Source organism: Camellia sinensis, chromosome 11 (assembly GCF_055761805.1).
Source record: "Camellia sinensis isolate YWXY chromosome 11, ASM5576180v1, whole genome shotgun sequence".
In the NCBI taxonomy this organism is placed as follows: Eukaryota; Viridiplantae; Streptophyta; class Magnoliopsida; order Ericales; family Theaceae; genus Camellia; species Camellia sinensis.
Window position 1 is genome coordinate 54,199,342 of NC_138971.1, and position 15,497 is coordinate 54,214,838.

General features: G+C 28.9%; 1 protein-coding gene across 1 annotated transcript; it reads left to right on the top strand.

The window, feature by feature from the left end:
* Positions 1-5,236: 5,236 nt before the first annotated feature.
* LOC114258016 (nudix hydrolase 17, mitochondrial) lies at positions 5,237-8,935 on the top strand. The gene is made up of 5 exons (XM_082893945.1): positions 5,237-5,553; positions 6,161-6,269; positions 6,624-6,707; positions 7,217-7,345; positions 8,591-8,935. Exons 1-5 carry the CDS (start codon positions 5,483-5,485, stop codon positions 8,696-8,698), a joined length of 501 nt encoding a protein of 166 aa, XP_082750071.1. The 5' UTR covers positions 5,237-5,482; the 3' UTR covers positions 8,699-8,935.
* The last annotated feature ends 6,562 nt before the right edge of the window (positions 8,936-15,497 follow it).

Genomic DNA, 15,497 nt, shown 5'->3' on the forward strand with positions numbered 1-15,497 from the left:
TAATAAAAAGTAAAAAATGAGAGGGAGAGAGAGAGAGAGAGAGAGAGAGAGAGAGAGAGAGATAAACGTCAGACTCATTCATAAAAATTAATAAGTAGTTAAATTATAAAAAATATTAAATATATATATATATATATATAAACAACTTGTACGGTTTTACTTACTAGAAGTAATAATATTTTCAATAATATTTTCATTAAATTTTTTTATTTGTTTGGTCCTGTGGATTATACAAACTAGTCACGGATGCAAACACAATACATTTTAAAATAAAATAGAATAATTAATCGTAGGTTTTTTTTTAATGGAAAATAGAATAGTTAAGTACATTTCTTTTTATATTTTTTATATGGTCTTATTATGTGTATGCTATTTTACTAGTTATTATATAAAGCAATTTTTATGTAGGCATCTAATCTCCCAGACACATAATGTAGTTCATTGATTTGAGCTAATTGGTGTGCCTCCTCTCCATGACTGCATTTCAAATAAGAAAATGCTAAGCTAAGTATACTTTTATATAAACGAAAATAATAACATCACAATAACACAAAGTATACAAAATTGACACATGATTCATAAATCCCGCCAACAAATTAAAAAACACCCTATCTGTACGTGTAAATTATGTATTTTTAGCTCAACTATATGCAAAATATTGTCATAACATTTCCTCTCTTAGGGACGAAAACAAATTATTTTAAAAGTCAAAAAGAATAAATTATTTTACAGATTATATTCTTTTATTTTTGAACCATGTAAATATTCACCATTATTATTAACAAAGTACACAGTTAGAAAATGATCTTGTTAACAAATGGCTTAGAGAGGTGGAACTATTAAGGGACAAGTGGGGGCCATGACACATCCCCTGTATATAATATATATATATATATAAAAATATTTTTAAAGTGATCCCCTCTAGTCTTTTGGTTTATTAAAGATGTAAATACATCAACATCTTGTGTTTAAGAGTGAGACAAAAATATAAGAAATAGAATTATATATAGCATTTTGTTATTTGGTCCCATTTTCACTAACTATTATTGCTACAATAATCACATTACCTAACCAAAATATGTATACTATTTCATATGTCCTTATTTCATTGACTTAGTATATCACGCGCACTATACTCATATTTGTTACTAATATAGCGGCAACACATCATATATCATATATAAAATATGGTAAAATAAATTAATCATCATAGTATTATTGTTTCATCGACATAGTCACATAAAGAAAAACAAACTCTCTCTCTCTCTCATTTGTCTCTTTCCATAGGGTTTTTTTTTTTTTTTTTTTCAAGTTGTTTTAAATGCTATGAAAATCAAGACATTTCAAATGTCATCGGTCTTCTTTTATCAAGTAAATATGATTTTTAAAAATTGAGAGATGGATGGAATATTTTAGTTACCACAATAATATCATTTTGTGAGGCATGGAAAAAAACAAAAAATTACTATGAAATTAGTTGGTAATTTTGTGCATTAAATCTGTCTCGACTCTTAGTTGGTTTGGCTCCACTAAATCAAAATCATGGTTTCCCTATTGGCCTTGGGGTGCAAGAGAAAGCCATAAAAAAGAACACCAGGCATTTCAATATATTCAATACATTTATTTTAAAAATGAAATGCAATGTAATTTTTAACAATTTCACTTATTTTTGAGATATTTTTCATTAAAATTTTAATATTAAAACAATACTCTAAGGGCACTCATTAGCATTTGTCTTCATAGAATAACGAACAATTATTCACACTGTGGCTTCTAGGGTAGAACTTATGCAATTTTTTAGGAGTAATGTTGTGGTCAAGATTGGGGATGGTAGAAGAATTAGATTTTGGTCTCACTGTTGGTCAGAGGGTGTATGCCTTAGAGATGAGTTTCCTAGACTCTACTCTCTATCAGTTGATAAAATAGGGTCTGTATTCATGTTTCACAGCAATAAAGATGTATATGGGAATTGGGTGATTAATTTTAGGAGACCCCTCTTTGCTTGGGAAGAAGAAGAGTTGAGTAGATTGCTAATGCATCTCAGCAGTACCCTTTTGCTCAGAGCTAATGTAGCCGATTGTTTGACTTGGAATGCAGATACATCTGGTTGCTTCAGTGTCTCATCTGCCTACCAGTGGTTTGAACTGGGTTTTGGGTCTAATAGTTTGATCTCTAGATCTTTGCGGAAGGCTCCTGCACCACCAAGAGCATAATTCTTTGGTTGGTTGGTTTGGAGGGGTAGAATCAAGTCTGCTAGTTACTTGTGCAGGTTTGGTATCCTAAATGCCAATGTTGATGTTTGTTGTGTGTTCTGCAAAGAAGTGGAGGAAACTATTAACCATGTGTTACTTCATTACCCTTTTGTGTGGCTGATCTGGTCGTATTTTGTCAGAGGTTGGGGGCTGTAATGGGCTTCACCAGGTTCTGTTCAGAGTATTTTTCAGTGGTGGTCTGGCTGTAGAATGAAGCAACTTGAAAAGAAACTGTGGAGTGTAATACCATATGCTATTTTCTGGTCCATATGGAAACAGAGGAATGACTGCGTGTTTAATGGGGTGGAGCCTAATTTTGTAGCTCTGTGTAAAACCATTGAGGTACGAATTGCCTTGTGGGTTAAATCCTTTGTCCCAGCTTTGAACTACACTGTTCGTGATCTGGTGCATAATCTGCAACAGGTTAGAAGGTGCTTGGCTTAGGAGTTTCTGCAGCAGAATGCAATGATGGCTTATAGAGATGGAAGGCAATATAGAAATGGAATTTTGGTGACTTTTTGCAACTCAACAGGTTAGCAGCACATTGCGCAATGATTCTTTGCACATCAGCATATCAGATTCTGGTTGTCTGCTGTGATGTTCTGTGGCTGCTTAGCCTTGGGGACTAATTTGTGGTTTGATTAGTATAATCTTGGTGGTGATTAATTGGTTGGTTACTGCTTTGCTGTACTGGCCTGGCTGTTGATGTGTTGGTGTGCTCAGGTTGTATGCTGCTATGGGGAATTTGCTAGTCTACTGGTGGGCTCTGGTTGTTTGGGTTTTCTTTCTCCTTACTGTGATGTTTGGACTGGGTCAACTTTGGGTGATGTTCTGTATCTCTGTGTTGAACTACTGTGTGAATGCTGCTGTAATGCTGCTCTGTAGTTTGCTCTACGTGTTGTGTTGCTATTTTGGGTTGAAGTTTGGAGCTCATGTTGCTGCGTTGCTGTTTTGGGTTGCCTCTGCTATGTTATGCTTTGTTGTTGGTAGTTCATGGTTATGTAGAATGACTGATGGGCTGCAGTGTGGTTCATGGGACCTATGTACTTTCAAGGCAATTCTGGCTATTACTTGCTGGTTGTTGTTCTTCTAATTTTTGCTCTGCTGGAGGTTAATGTGGCAGCCATTTGTTCTGCTGGAGGATCATGGGACCTTGTGCTTTTAGTGTTTTTTTTCTTTGCTGTGCTTTTCTGGCTTTTCTTTCTTTGCTTGTTGTTGGTCTCTCACCAACTAAGCTCCGCTTTATTGATGTACTCTTTCATACTATGTTCCCATCAATAAAGATTTTGCTTTGCCGATTAAAAAAAAATAGAATAACAAACAATTTCTCTTCAAAGACACTTTGTTTGGTTTTGAGTTTTCAAAAATAACTTTTAAATTTTTTATTTTTCGTGTTTTGTTGGTTTTTGTGAACTTCTTCGTGTTTTAGTCAAATTTTTATTTTTAATGTACCTAATCTAAATTTACTTAAAAAATAAAATATTAGTGAACAAATCTAAAAAGAATTCAATAAATATAAAAGATACGAAAATATCATGAATTTTTATATATATTTTTTGTTCAGTGAATTATATAAATATTTGTTCACAATTTTTTTTTTAAAATTTTCAAAGTGTATCTAAATTAAGTGAATTTAAAAAAATAAAAAATAATTACAAAAATTTAAAACTTTACAATAAACCAAAAAATACATATTAAAAATTTTTAACATATTTTTGAAAAATCCAAAACCAAAGAGACTAATGTACTTTTTAACAATTTCACTTATTTTTGAGATATTTATCATTAAAATCTCAATATTAAACAATGAAAAATGATTTATTCACATAATTTCTGTCTTCCACAATTCCCCTAATGACATAGTAAGGAAAATTTGAAAAGTTCGCCCACATTCACATATTCCCACAATAATAGTGTTACATCCACATAATTTTCTTCTCCCACAATCCTCACAAATGAGGTGGCAAGCAAAATTTCAAAAATTGAACCACGAATTGGTGTAGAACTTGCATTATGTCTTGCCATCTTATTTGTGAGGATTGTGCGAGCGAAAATTGTGTAGATGAAGCATTTTTTTTTCTCTCAAAACTCTCCTCAGATGCATTCTATCTTGCCACCTCATTAGGGAGATTGTAAGGAAGAAATTGTATGGATGTATCACTGATGATTGAACAATAGTTGAAGTGCACTCATTAGCAATCTGTCTTCTACAAGTATACATGGTGCGGTTTAGGGCAGTTTGGAGATAAAATTATAAATTAAAGTCTGAATGGCGGATTGACAAATAACTAAATCGCGGTTTGGGCAGTTTCAATTTGTTAATTAATTAAAGAATAATCTTAAGCAATTATTAAGCATTTGCATAATAGATAATACTAATTTATATAATTTTTTTCATATATATAATACTAATTAATTTTAAAATATATATTTCATATAAATAACACTAAATGTGTAAGAAATTTCATATTTTAAATCTCTCTTGCATTGATTTTTACTTTAATATTCCATTAGAAGTAAATCTCTCTTTTGGTTGGTTTCTTATCAATCAAGCGGTGTGCTTGCATTTGCTTGAGCCTCTCTCACTGGTGCCTAGTAGAGCCGAACGGTTTCGAATATAAATTATAAATTTTAAATCCTAGATCAAACTAGCCCACAGTTAAAGAGTTAATTAATATGGATCGGTGCGATTTTAATAGACTTGGTGATTTTTTGGCTTAGGCCCCATTTGGAAATTATGATTTTTAATTAAGAAGTCAAAAAAATTCACTCTTTCTATTTTTTTATATATTTTTTCGTAAAATATTAAAAAAATCAATTAAGATGACAAAACAGTAGTCTTCATAGAATACTGAAAAATTACTCTTGAAAATAATAATATTTGTGGGGTTGTTTTATTATTTGCGAATAGTATGCATCTACGGCGTTCGTTAGCGGGGCCACCCACCGAATCTATTATAGAACCCGCCCACCATTTTATTTATATTTTTCTTAGGTTTTTGTCTCTCTTCTCTATTTAACGCCTCGTCAACCTTTGCCTTCTTTCTTATCCATCCATCCATACCATTCTTCATTAACTCTCTCTCTCTCTCTCTCTCTCTCTCTCTCTCTATATGTACATATATATACATATATATGGGGTATAAATATACCATGTATAAATTGATATAAACCTAAATAAGTAAAAAAAAAAACTGTCTCTCTCTCTCTCTCTCTCTAGAGTATTCAGGATGGTATGTTCGGTTTCTCGAACTGGAAGGCATTCTCAGAGATATAACAAAGGCCGTCGTCTTGTTGTTGGGTCTGTTTCTTTTTTGCCTTTTTTTTCTCCATCAATCTCATGATTTTATGTTATTTACTTCTTGTGCTTTGGTTTTTATGTACTTTCAAATTAAAATCAATTCTTTCAACATTTGATTTTTTTGCTTTTCAACTTCTTAGCATTTCACCAAAGATCAAGAAATTCTTGGCTTTTAATCTCAAAAAGATTCTTTTTCTTTTCCATTATGGTTAGTTTTTGTTTACCTTCTTTACTTTTCAATGGTTAGTTTTTGTTTACCTTCTTTACTTTTCAATGATTGTTTTTTTAAATTATTAATTACACACATTTCTATTCTATACATGAATTTTCACTTTAATTCATCGATTTTCAATCCTAACACATAATCATCATGTGACTATTTTTGGTTAGCTTATTATACGAAACTGAAGGTTAGATCTTATTATTATAAATGTACAAAGTTTGATGTCACAATAAAAAAATAGAAGAGCTGAAGAGAAATTATATGTAGAATATGAGTAAATTCACCTAATTTTTTTTTCTTCTTCTTTTCTAAAGGAGTATTGGCTTATTTTTTTGAGATGCTATATTTATTCTGATTCATTTCGCTTAATTTCTAATTATGCAGATGCATTCCATATAGATATAAAACTTGCACCACAAAAGGTACAAAAAATGATGAATTAGAAGTTCTTGTGATCTCTTCACAAAAAGGTCAAGGAATGTTATTTCCCAAGGTAACCCCACATTTTAAAATTTATTATTCATAATGTTACAATGTACTAAAAATTATAAAGAAAAATGAAATATATAGTTGGGCACAGTGATAACCTAAAATGAATTGCAGTGACCTAAATCGAATCTGAACCTGACATTGATCTTTTTGTGTATATTTTGGTGAGTTTATTCTGCACATATATTATTATTAATATTATTATTAAACCAAAAAACCAAACCAAACCTTATTATTATTATTATTATTATTATTATTATTATTATTATTATTATGTTTTTAAAGCATTCTTTCAATATCCAATGGTTATTCAATATGTATATGCATGCTAATTGTTGTATCGTTGCTGATTCACTAGGGAGGTTGGGAAACTGATGAATCTGTTGAAGAAGCAGCTTCGAGAGAGACACTTGAAGAAGCCGGGGTTCTTGGCAATGTTGAGGTCTATCATCTTTCCATTAAATTTGATGTATAAGTACATATGAATGCTATATATTTTTATATATATTTTATTTTTTAAATTATTTGACAATTTGATGAATGAGTAAAACCTATTTAGGCCATTTAGTAGTTTTGAACACTTTGACGTATAAGAAAAACTATTTAACAATTATTGGATGTGACAATTATTAGATGTGTATGATATTCTCAACAGCATTTACACCAAATAAAGTATACACTTTATATAATATAGAATAGATTATACCATATTTCGTATTCTCCACTCTCCTTATTCTAATCTACATGCAAACCATTAGGCTGCCTATGGATTTTAGATTTAAGGACAGATTTGTCAAGAAGCAAAAAAAGAGAAAGAAATATGAGTTAAATTTTTTGTCACTTTTTTTTTTTATATTCTATTTCATCAAAATTTCATAAATTCAAAATTCAAACAAACTTTTAATGTTTGATATCAATATTCAAGGTTTATGATATTGTGAATTTTGGCAGGGAGAATTAGGAGAATGGAGCTTCAAGAGCAAAAGCGGAGGAATATATCACGAAGGACGCATGTTCGCATTGCTTGTCACTCAAGAACTCAATCTTTGGCCGGAACAAAATTCCCGCCAAAGACTCTGGGTACGTTTGTAGCTTAAAATTGGCTGCTAAGTACATTTTCATCTCATATTTTAATTTAATTTGTTTTTAAATGGTATCAATATCGTTTCCATTCAAATTTTATAATCAAAATAAATTTATTTTTTTGTCCAATTTGGGCAAAAAATTGAGAAAAATGGCGTTGGAGACTATTTAAAAACAAATTGAATAAGATATGCACTAAATTTACACAATTAATATATTGATAATAAAAATGACACAGAACATTTACTTTGGGGATAGATAGTGCATTCAATCAAAATATTTATATTATGATTTATCTTGTTAATTACCAATTATACCAAAATTGTAGAAACTAACCTAACAATATAAGAGTAGTGCGAGGCAGTGATGTCAACCCAGTTGGGATCTTAATGTTTCACTTTGATACTCTTTGCACCCTCCTCTTTATTGATGTACGTTATCATACTTTGTATGTTTTCTTCATCAATAAATCTTCTTTTTTCTGATAAAAATATATATATATATATATATATATATATATATAAACGAATGGCGATAATACCATTCTACGTGGTGTATCTCCTCTTTCAATTAATTGAACAATTAACAGTCTCCACCCAATGCCAATTAAAGCCATAGGAGTTGGATGAGACCTACTTTACTTTTCAATTAACTGAGCGAGTAATATAATGTTCATCTAACCTCATTAAAGCCATTTAAGTCATGTGAGACCTCCCTTATCTTTCAATTAATTGACCAAGTAATAAACTTCGGAATAACACTATATGTACCAATTAATATATTAACTAATATACTAACTGATGATGTGACATAATTTTAGAAGTTTTGAGTATTTGTAATTTATATAATAAGTGGGTCAGTAATAATGACATAACACTAAGTGGTACACTAATGTATACATTAATTTGTACATGTAACACCACCGTAATCTTCGGCTGGACTTCATTTAATGCCATTGAAAAATAAATAAAGTATATAAGCTTAAACGGTTAGAAAATGAGTTCCGGTATCTCAAGTTAATAGTTTCCTCCTATGCATGAGTGGAGAAACAGGGAGCACCAAATACAAGCTAATGGGACGATAGAAAGACCATAATTCATGATCTTTTGATATCGGACCTCTAAAACTATGTTAAAACACCAATTATCTCAAATGATTAAACTGTTGCATTGTATATTTTTATCTTGCGTGTGTTATTATGGTGATATCGTTTTATTGAAACATAGAGTTGATTTGGTGTAGATGAATGTGGACAAAGCTAGAGAAGTTTGTCAGCATTGGTGGATGAAGGAAGCATTAGACATATTAGTTGATCGGCTCACATCTCCTAGACAGCACAAGAAGGAATAATATATTCCACTTTGTTCTCCAACTTTGGCAATAATTTTGTGTTTTTATGTAAGTGTTTTTTTTTTTTTTTTTTTTTTGTGTGTGTGTGTGTGTGTAATTGTACATAGGGAACTGCCCAAAACCATAGGTATGTATGTCCATGTATCTTTGCAAAACAGAAGATCAAAGGACTGGTTAGGGCTAAAATGTTGTACTCAAAACTCCATATTGCAAAGAAATCGAATGTGAAAGTGTTAACCAGTTAGGATTACTGTGTGTATGTGTGTGTGTTTATTTATTTATTTAATTTAATTTTTTTTTTTATTGGCGAAAAAATAATTTGTTGTTTAAATCAAAAGGGCACAATAGAATGAATCTGGTATGAACTTGGAAGTATGACATTTTGGGATGTATGTATGGTGATTTTATGAATATTAGACAACAAAATCAATGGGAAGCTATGTCTTCTAGTCTCATCACAATATGGAGTCCACACTAAGGCCTCGTTTGGGAAGGCTCTGTTTTAGTCAAAAAGTCAAAAAGTTACTAAATTAGCCAAAAAGCCAACAACTCATACCAAAAAGTCAAAGATTCTCTTTTCTCTCTACTTTTTTGCACATCTTTTCGTAATTAGCCAAAAAGTCATCCCAAACATACTAATTTTTTTTAGCTCATATTTTAGCCAAATAGCCAAAAAGTTACTAAATTAGCCTGTTCCCAAACAAGGCTTAAGGACTTCACCATCTTCATATTTGCAATTTGTTAACTATCAGCCACTCTAAGAGATAATTATTATCACTATTATTTATTCTTATCTTACAATACAACTATAATTTAAGTAAGGCCCGTTTGGAAACTTGGCTATTTTACGTGACTTTTTGACTATTTGATTATTTTAGATTGGCTAAAAAAGATTTGTTTGGGATTTCTTTTCTTTTTTGTAGGTGATTTTATGATTGTGAGAGAAAAAATGAAATGATTATGATTTAAATGTGACATTTTATCTTATTAACTATTTTAGTATTTTTTTTTTCATTTTGTCTTTATTGACTATTTTAACGAAATTTTAACATTCCAAACGGGGCTTAAAGAGTTCTTTAAGCCCATCATTAATTAATTGTCAAGATGTAATCACGGACATGCCTTTAAAAGAGAATTTGTCCCAAAATTTATATATTTATAATATCATCGTAGTTTTAAATATCGAACAATATGTATAACTAATTGTGAAGATGTGATCACGGATATGCCTTTAAAAGAGAATTTGTCCCAAAATTTATAGATTTATATTATCATCATAGTTTGAAATATCGACTAATATGTATTGAGATTTTATCATTTTAATATTGATATACTCTCATGTAGTGATTGAAATAGAAATTATATACGTATCAGTCAGTACACAGTCAATTTACAATTGATACGGCGGCCAATTGAGCTACCATGAACTTTTTTGTGAAAGCTGGTGATTTTAGAAATTTCATGTCTTTTACACTCAATTCCCAACATGCAGCACTAGATATTGCAATCAATAGAGATAAGTTCCTTCATATCGCCAATTAAAATCATGATGATGATATCCTTTAAAAAGAAAGAAATTCCTGAACTAAAATGTTGCTTTCTTGTCCATTCACACGTCTTACTAGCCAAGACTTTTCTAACAAACTGGTTGTTTCTTCTAACCTTCCTTTTTGTGATAGAATTATCTCACTGTCACAAGGCTTGCTAGGTTCATGAACTAAAATGATGCTTTCTTTTCTATTCTCACGTCTTAGTATTCAATTCCGTTGCTAAAAGTATAACAATAACACATTTGCCAATAAAGATATTTCACCACAAAAAAGTAATTTCGCTCTTAAATTTTTATTTTGAACTATAATTTCTTGTCGTGTATGAATCATGAATTTTAATGTCAAAAAAATGAGATGTATGGCGTAAATTTAAAATTAGGATGACATGGACCACACCCACAATAAATGTAGTTTGTTTTATTTTTCTAAATATGTTTTTTTGAGTATGTGGTATTGTTATAAAAGTATAAACTGGACCAGGTCATGCCAACCATACCAAGGATCAAGCTCTATCTAATTTCTGTAGAAAACATAATTACTTCTCTGAATTTTTTGTTACTTTAAAATAAATAAATAAATAAATAAAAAAATTAAAAGCTTATAACTAAATTTATAATAAATAATATTTGGTGACCAATCGATAATCCATGCTCCAAATTGAGCCAAGATTACTTAAATTTGAAAATTTTCCAAAAATAGTAAGATTCCTAGGAAAAATGTGATTCAAAATGAAATCATTGAGACCCCAAAATTAGGTATTTTGGTTTCCACTTTTTAAAAATAGTTTTTGAGTTTTCAATTAATATTTTTATATTTTTTAATATTTTTAAAAATATTTTAATTAATTTTTAAAAAATTTAAGATTCACTTAATCTTAATATACTTAAAAAGTAAAAATTTTGTACAAAAATCTTTAAAAATTCATTGAATACAACAAAATAAGAAAATATATTGAATTTTTATTTTTATTTTTTTGTATTTTTTGTATTTAGTGAATTTTTTTAAATTTTTTTCACAAATATCATATTTTTAAGTATATTTAGATTAGGTGTACCTAAACAATAAAAAAACAATTGCTTAAAATATTTTAAAAATTCACTATTTAAAAAAACATAAAAAAAAAAAAAAACTTAATTTTCTGAAAAATAAACTCAATTTTTTGGAATAAAATATTAAATTTTCTAATTCTAAATCCTAAACGATGAATCTTTCTCTAAATTCCAACACAAGGCACTGCGTAGCAATGAGCTGAACTTATCGGACCGTTTTGATTATTCAAGTATAGATGTTATGAACCTAATCTGATTATCTAAACTTCTTGTTAATTATCACTGTATTACTTCATGTTTAATTAAGCATAATCTTGTCAATTTAAGGTAACGTTTACGTTTTTTGTTTATGTTTATAAAAATTTTATAAACTGATTTTTGTTTATTTTTAGAAAAATATAAACTATAAACGCGTTTAGTTTGAACAAAATGTTTGAAAAATTTTAAAAGCATAAACTAAAAAATATGTTTGTTCAGGCTTAAAATATTTATATTTATTTTTTATTATTTATGACAATGGGATCATACACATTACAATTGAAAAAAAAAAATTACTTGAAAAAAAATTTATTGAAAAAAAAAATTTATTAGTCAAATTTTTAAATTTTTGTCTAAAAACCAACGTATTTTTTTCTCAAATTTACAAATTGACACAATCATTTATAAACTAAAAATTATCAAACAAGTTTTTTGACAATTTTTAAAATTTTATAAATATAAACTGAAAATTAAAGACGAAATGATTACTAAACAGGCCTTAAACAATTCAGTCTCTATACAAAATTGAACTATTTTGTTAGGTCAATAATTGAATATGATTGACACATAGTTAGAAAGGTTTAGCTCTGGACCATTAAAATAAAGTGGTTAAGCACAATATGGAGATGTATATGATATGTTGGAAAATGACTATGAAAATGACACCATACTAAAATTTACTGTCTATCTTAAAGCGAGAGTATTATTCTATACAAACATAACAAAATAAGTAGAAAATTTATAAAAACTGATACAATTGCATTGTGGGGCCATTATTGGGATGTTATTCTACATCGATTGAACATAAACGCAAGTACACTACACCCAGATTAAAGAGAAAAACCATATTTACATGGAGAGATTTATTTGATTCGCCACAATTTTACTTACGTCCACAAAAGAGAGAGATAATCTACCATACGAGGTGTTTGTTTTGGAAAGATTGGGTGTTGTTTGCTTCAAAAGTTTTGTTCCGGACTATTAGTCTCATATTTGTTGGACTATGCTATCTCATGGGGGTGGAATAGAAACCATGGGATAACTCATCTCATGAGATTAGCTACTAAAATTACATTTTTATCCTATGACATTTAATTATGTATTATATTTAGTAAAATTCAATAAAATTTAAATATTTCAATTTAAAAATAAAATAATTTTATTTAGTTTTTAATTTTGTTTTATTTATTTAATTTTTTAAAATAATTTTTTTATAGATATTTTATTGATGTTTTATTTTAAAATTTTGTTTATATTTTATTTAATTTCATTATTTAAATTTTAATAGATGTTTTATTTTATTTCATTATTTAATTATTATTATTATTTAAAATTTTAATTAAAAAATAACATATATTTTTATTGATATTTAATTTATTTAATTTTTTTAAAAAAAATTTATTTAATTGTGTAAAAAATAAAATAAAATAAATTTTTATTTAATCTAACTAAAAATAATTAAAATATTAAATTTATGTTTAATATTGCAATTACTTAGTAAATAATTGAAAATGATAAAATAGTCATTTGAGCATTTCTCTTTTTTCATAATATCTCAAACAAACATTGAATTCACTAAAAATAGTCAAATCCAGATATCTAATCTCATGATTAAACAAACATATGATACAAATTCAGTCCAACCAAATAGTCCGGGAACAATGTATCCCAAAACTAAGGGGTTGTTTGGGGTGTCTTGCACTTTTTGTCTTTTTGGACTAAAAAGTTGAAGGAAAAAATATGGATGTTTGGGTTAACTTTTTGACTTTTTATAAAAAAATGTGTATTAAAAAATTGTATAAATTAGTGTGTAGGGGAGAATTAGGATTGGGAGTTGTGCAGCCGTAATTTTTGACTTTTAGGCCAAGTTTGGCATTTACTAAATAATACAAAAAGTTAAAAAGTCATTATCCTATTTAAGTCACATCATCTTATTTAAATCACATCACCTCTCTTACACAACACATCAAACCCAACCCAAACCCAACCCATATAAGTCAATAAGTCAAAAAGTGTACTTTTTTAGAACATCCCAAACCAATCCTTGTGAATAGTGATAACTTTTTAACTTTTTGAGTAATTTTTGACTTTTTAACTTTTTTTACACTTTCCAACTTGATCTAATAATCCAATGAATTGTAATCTTCCCTTATCCAATCCGTCGAAACAAATACACCCTACATGATAGAGTACACTCATAAGACCAAAAACACTCAAAAATCGGACACCAACATCCGAGCCTCGAAACAACACCCGTTTCCCTACTCATACTCCATGCTTAGTATTTTTCTGTGTCAACCTCATCTCTAGAATAAATCCTAATGCCACATAATTAACAAAACTTGCACATATAAAAATCCAATAATTATACGAGTCCTGTAGAATACAAGACATACACTCAACACCTATTGTTTCAAAATAAAAGATTGTTAATTGTAAAAATGTCTCCAGCAAATCATTTTGATTACGATTACAGGTTTTATTTTATTTTATTTTTTGGCATTTTTTCCTTGCATGGATAAGCATTAGTTTGTCTTTCTGCTATATCCTGTGCTAAGGTCTTCCTTTGCATTGGAAATTGGGAACTCTCAGTGGACACACACACAATCACTTGTCTTTCTCACATGAAAAAATAAATAAAAATAAAAATTAAAAATAAATAAAGAAAGAAAGAAAGAAAGAAAAGAAAAGAAAAACACTGTGAAAAGTAAAGAAAGTAGTACTAGTGGACAATAGGATTAGGCAACAAAGAGATATTATGCTGTAAACCACTTCACTCGGTCGCCATCAATGTTTGGCTATATGAAATGAGATGATACTATATATATATATATATTTATTGTCTTTTCTAGAAGGGGAAATAATGACACATTGGTGTCAAAAAAAAAATACAAATTAATATTAAAATTTATATATTTTAATAATTAAAATGTTATATTTTTTTATTAATTTGTAAAAATTTTCCTTTACTCTTGTTAATGTATATGTGGTATTCTTAAATATATTAGGTATTGATTTCCTAAATATATTTAGGTTTCTAATAAGATACTCTTTCTCATAATTAAGTTTCTAATAGGATACTCTTTCTCATACATACCTTCTATTATATAAAATACATTTAACTTTACATATCATTCAATATAATCCATTCAATACAATACATATTATTTTATTTCACTCTTTACTATTCTAACAACTCTATTGACAAGTAATTCTCCCTTTGTGGAAATGGGCACCACCACCAAATGAAAGAAAACAAACATATCTATATAAACGTGGTTTGATAAATTTACCACAAAATAAGAAGAAGAAGACGAAGAAGAGAGTTTTTTTTAATAAAAATAAAAATAAAAATTTATTTGATGTACAAAAATATTTTTAAGATAAATAAATAAATAATATATATATATATATATATATTTGATGAATTGATAGAGTGGGTGGCCAACAGTAATGGATAGTAGTTAGAAGTAGTTGTTAGAGTGTCACCAAAGGTGATGATTGTGTGCTTCACAATTTTTTAGAAAATTTTTTCTAAAACTCATCTTGCAATGCAAACCTAACAAACCCAATATATTTTTTATATAAAAATGTCATTATGTTGTAGGGACGAAATTTAAATTATTATTTTTTTTGAGATCAAATTATTTTAATTAATAAAGAAAGTCACGGTCAATAATTGTCCAATTACTGGAGCCCTCCAGTGAATCTCCGAAATTGCCAGACAATCTTCGACAACTGGTGGCAATGGTAAGTAAGACAGATCGATTTCAGTCTTTATGAAGTTAGGGTCTCTCTTTGAGACCGCATCGAAGCCAACTTTTGGAAGTCTTCTACCATTTCCAAGGTGATCAATTTGGTGGCAGAATTGTTCAAGTTGTCTTCCACTTGCGCTTGGCTTGCACATATGTAAGTGGATGTGAAGGATTTTTATCATTCCAT

Coding starts and splice junctions, on each gene's coding strand:
- LOC114258016 (XM_082893945.1), top strand. CDS start 5,483: ATGGTATGTTCGGTTTCTCGAACTGGAAGGCATTCTCAGAGATATAAC. Junction 5,554..6,160: donor GGCCGTCGTCTTGTTGTTGG/GTCTGTTTCTTT, acceptor CTAATTATGCAG/ATGCATTCCATATAGATATA. Junction 6,270..6,623: donor AAGGAATGTTATTTCCCAAG/GTAACCCCACAT, acceptor CTGATTCACTAG/GGAGGTTGGGAAACTGATGA.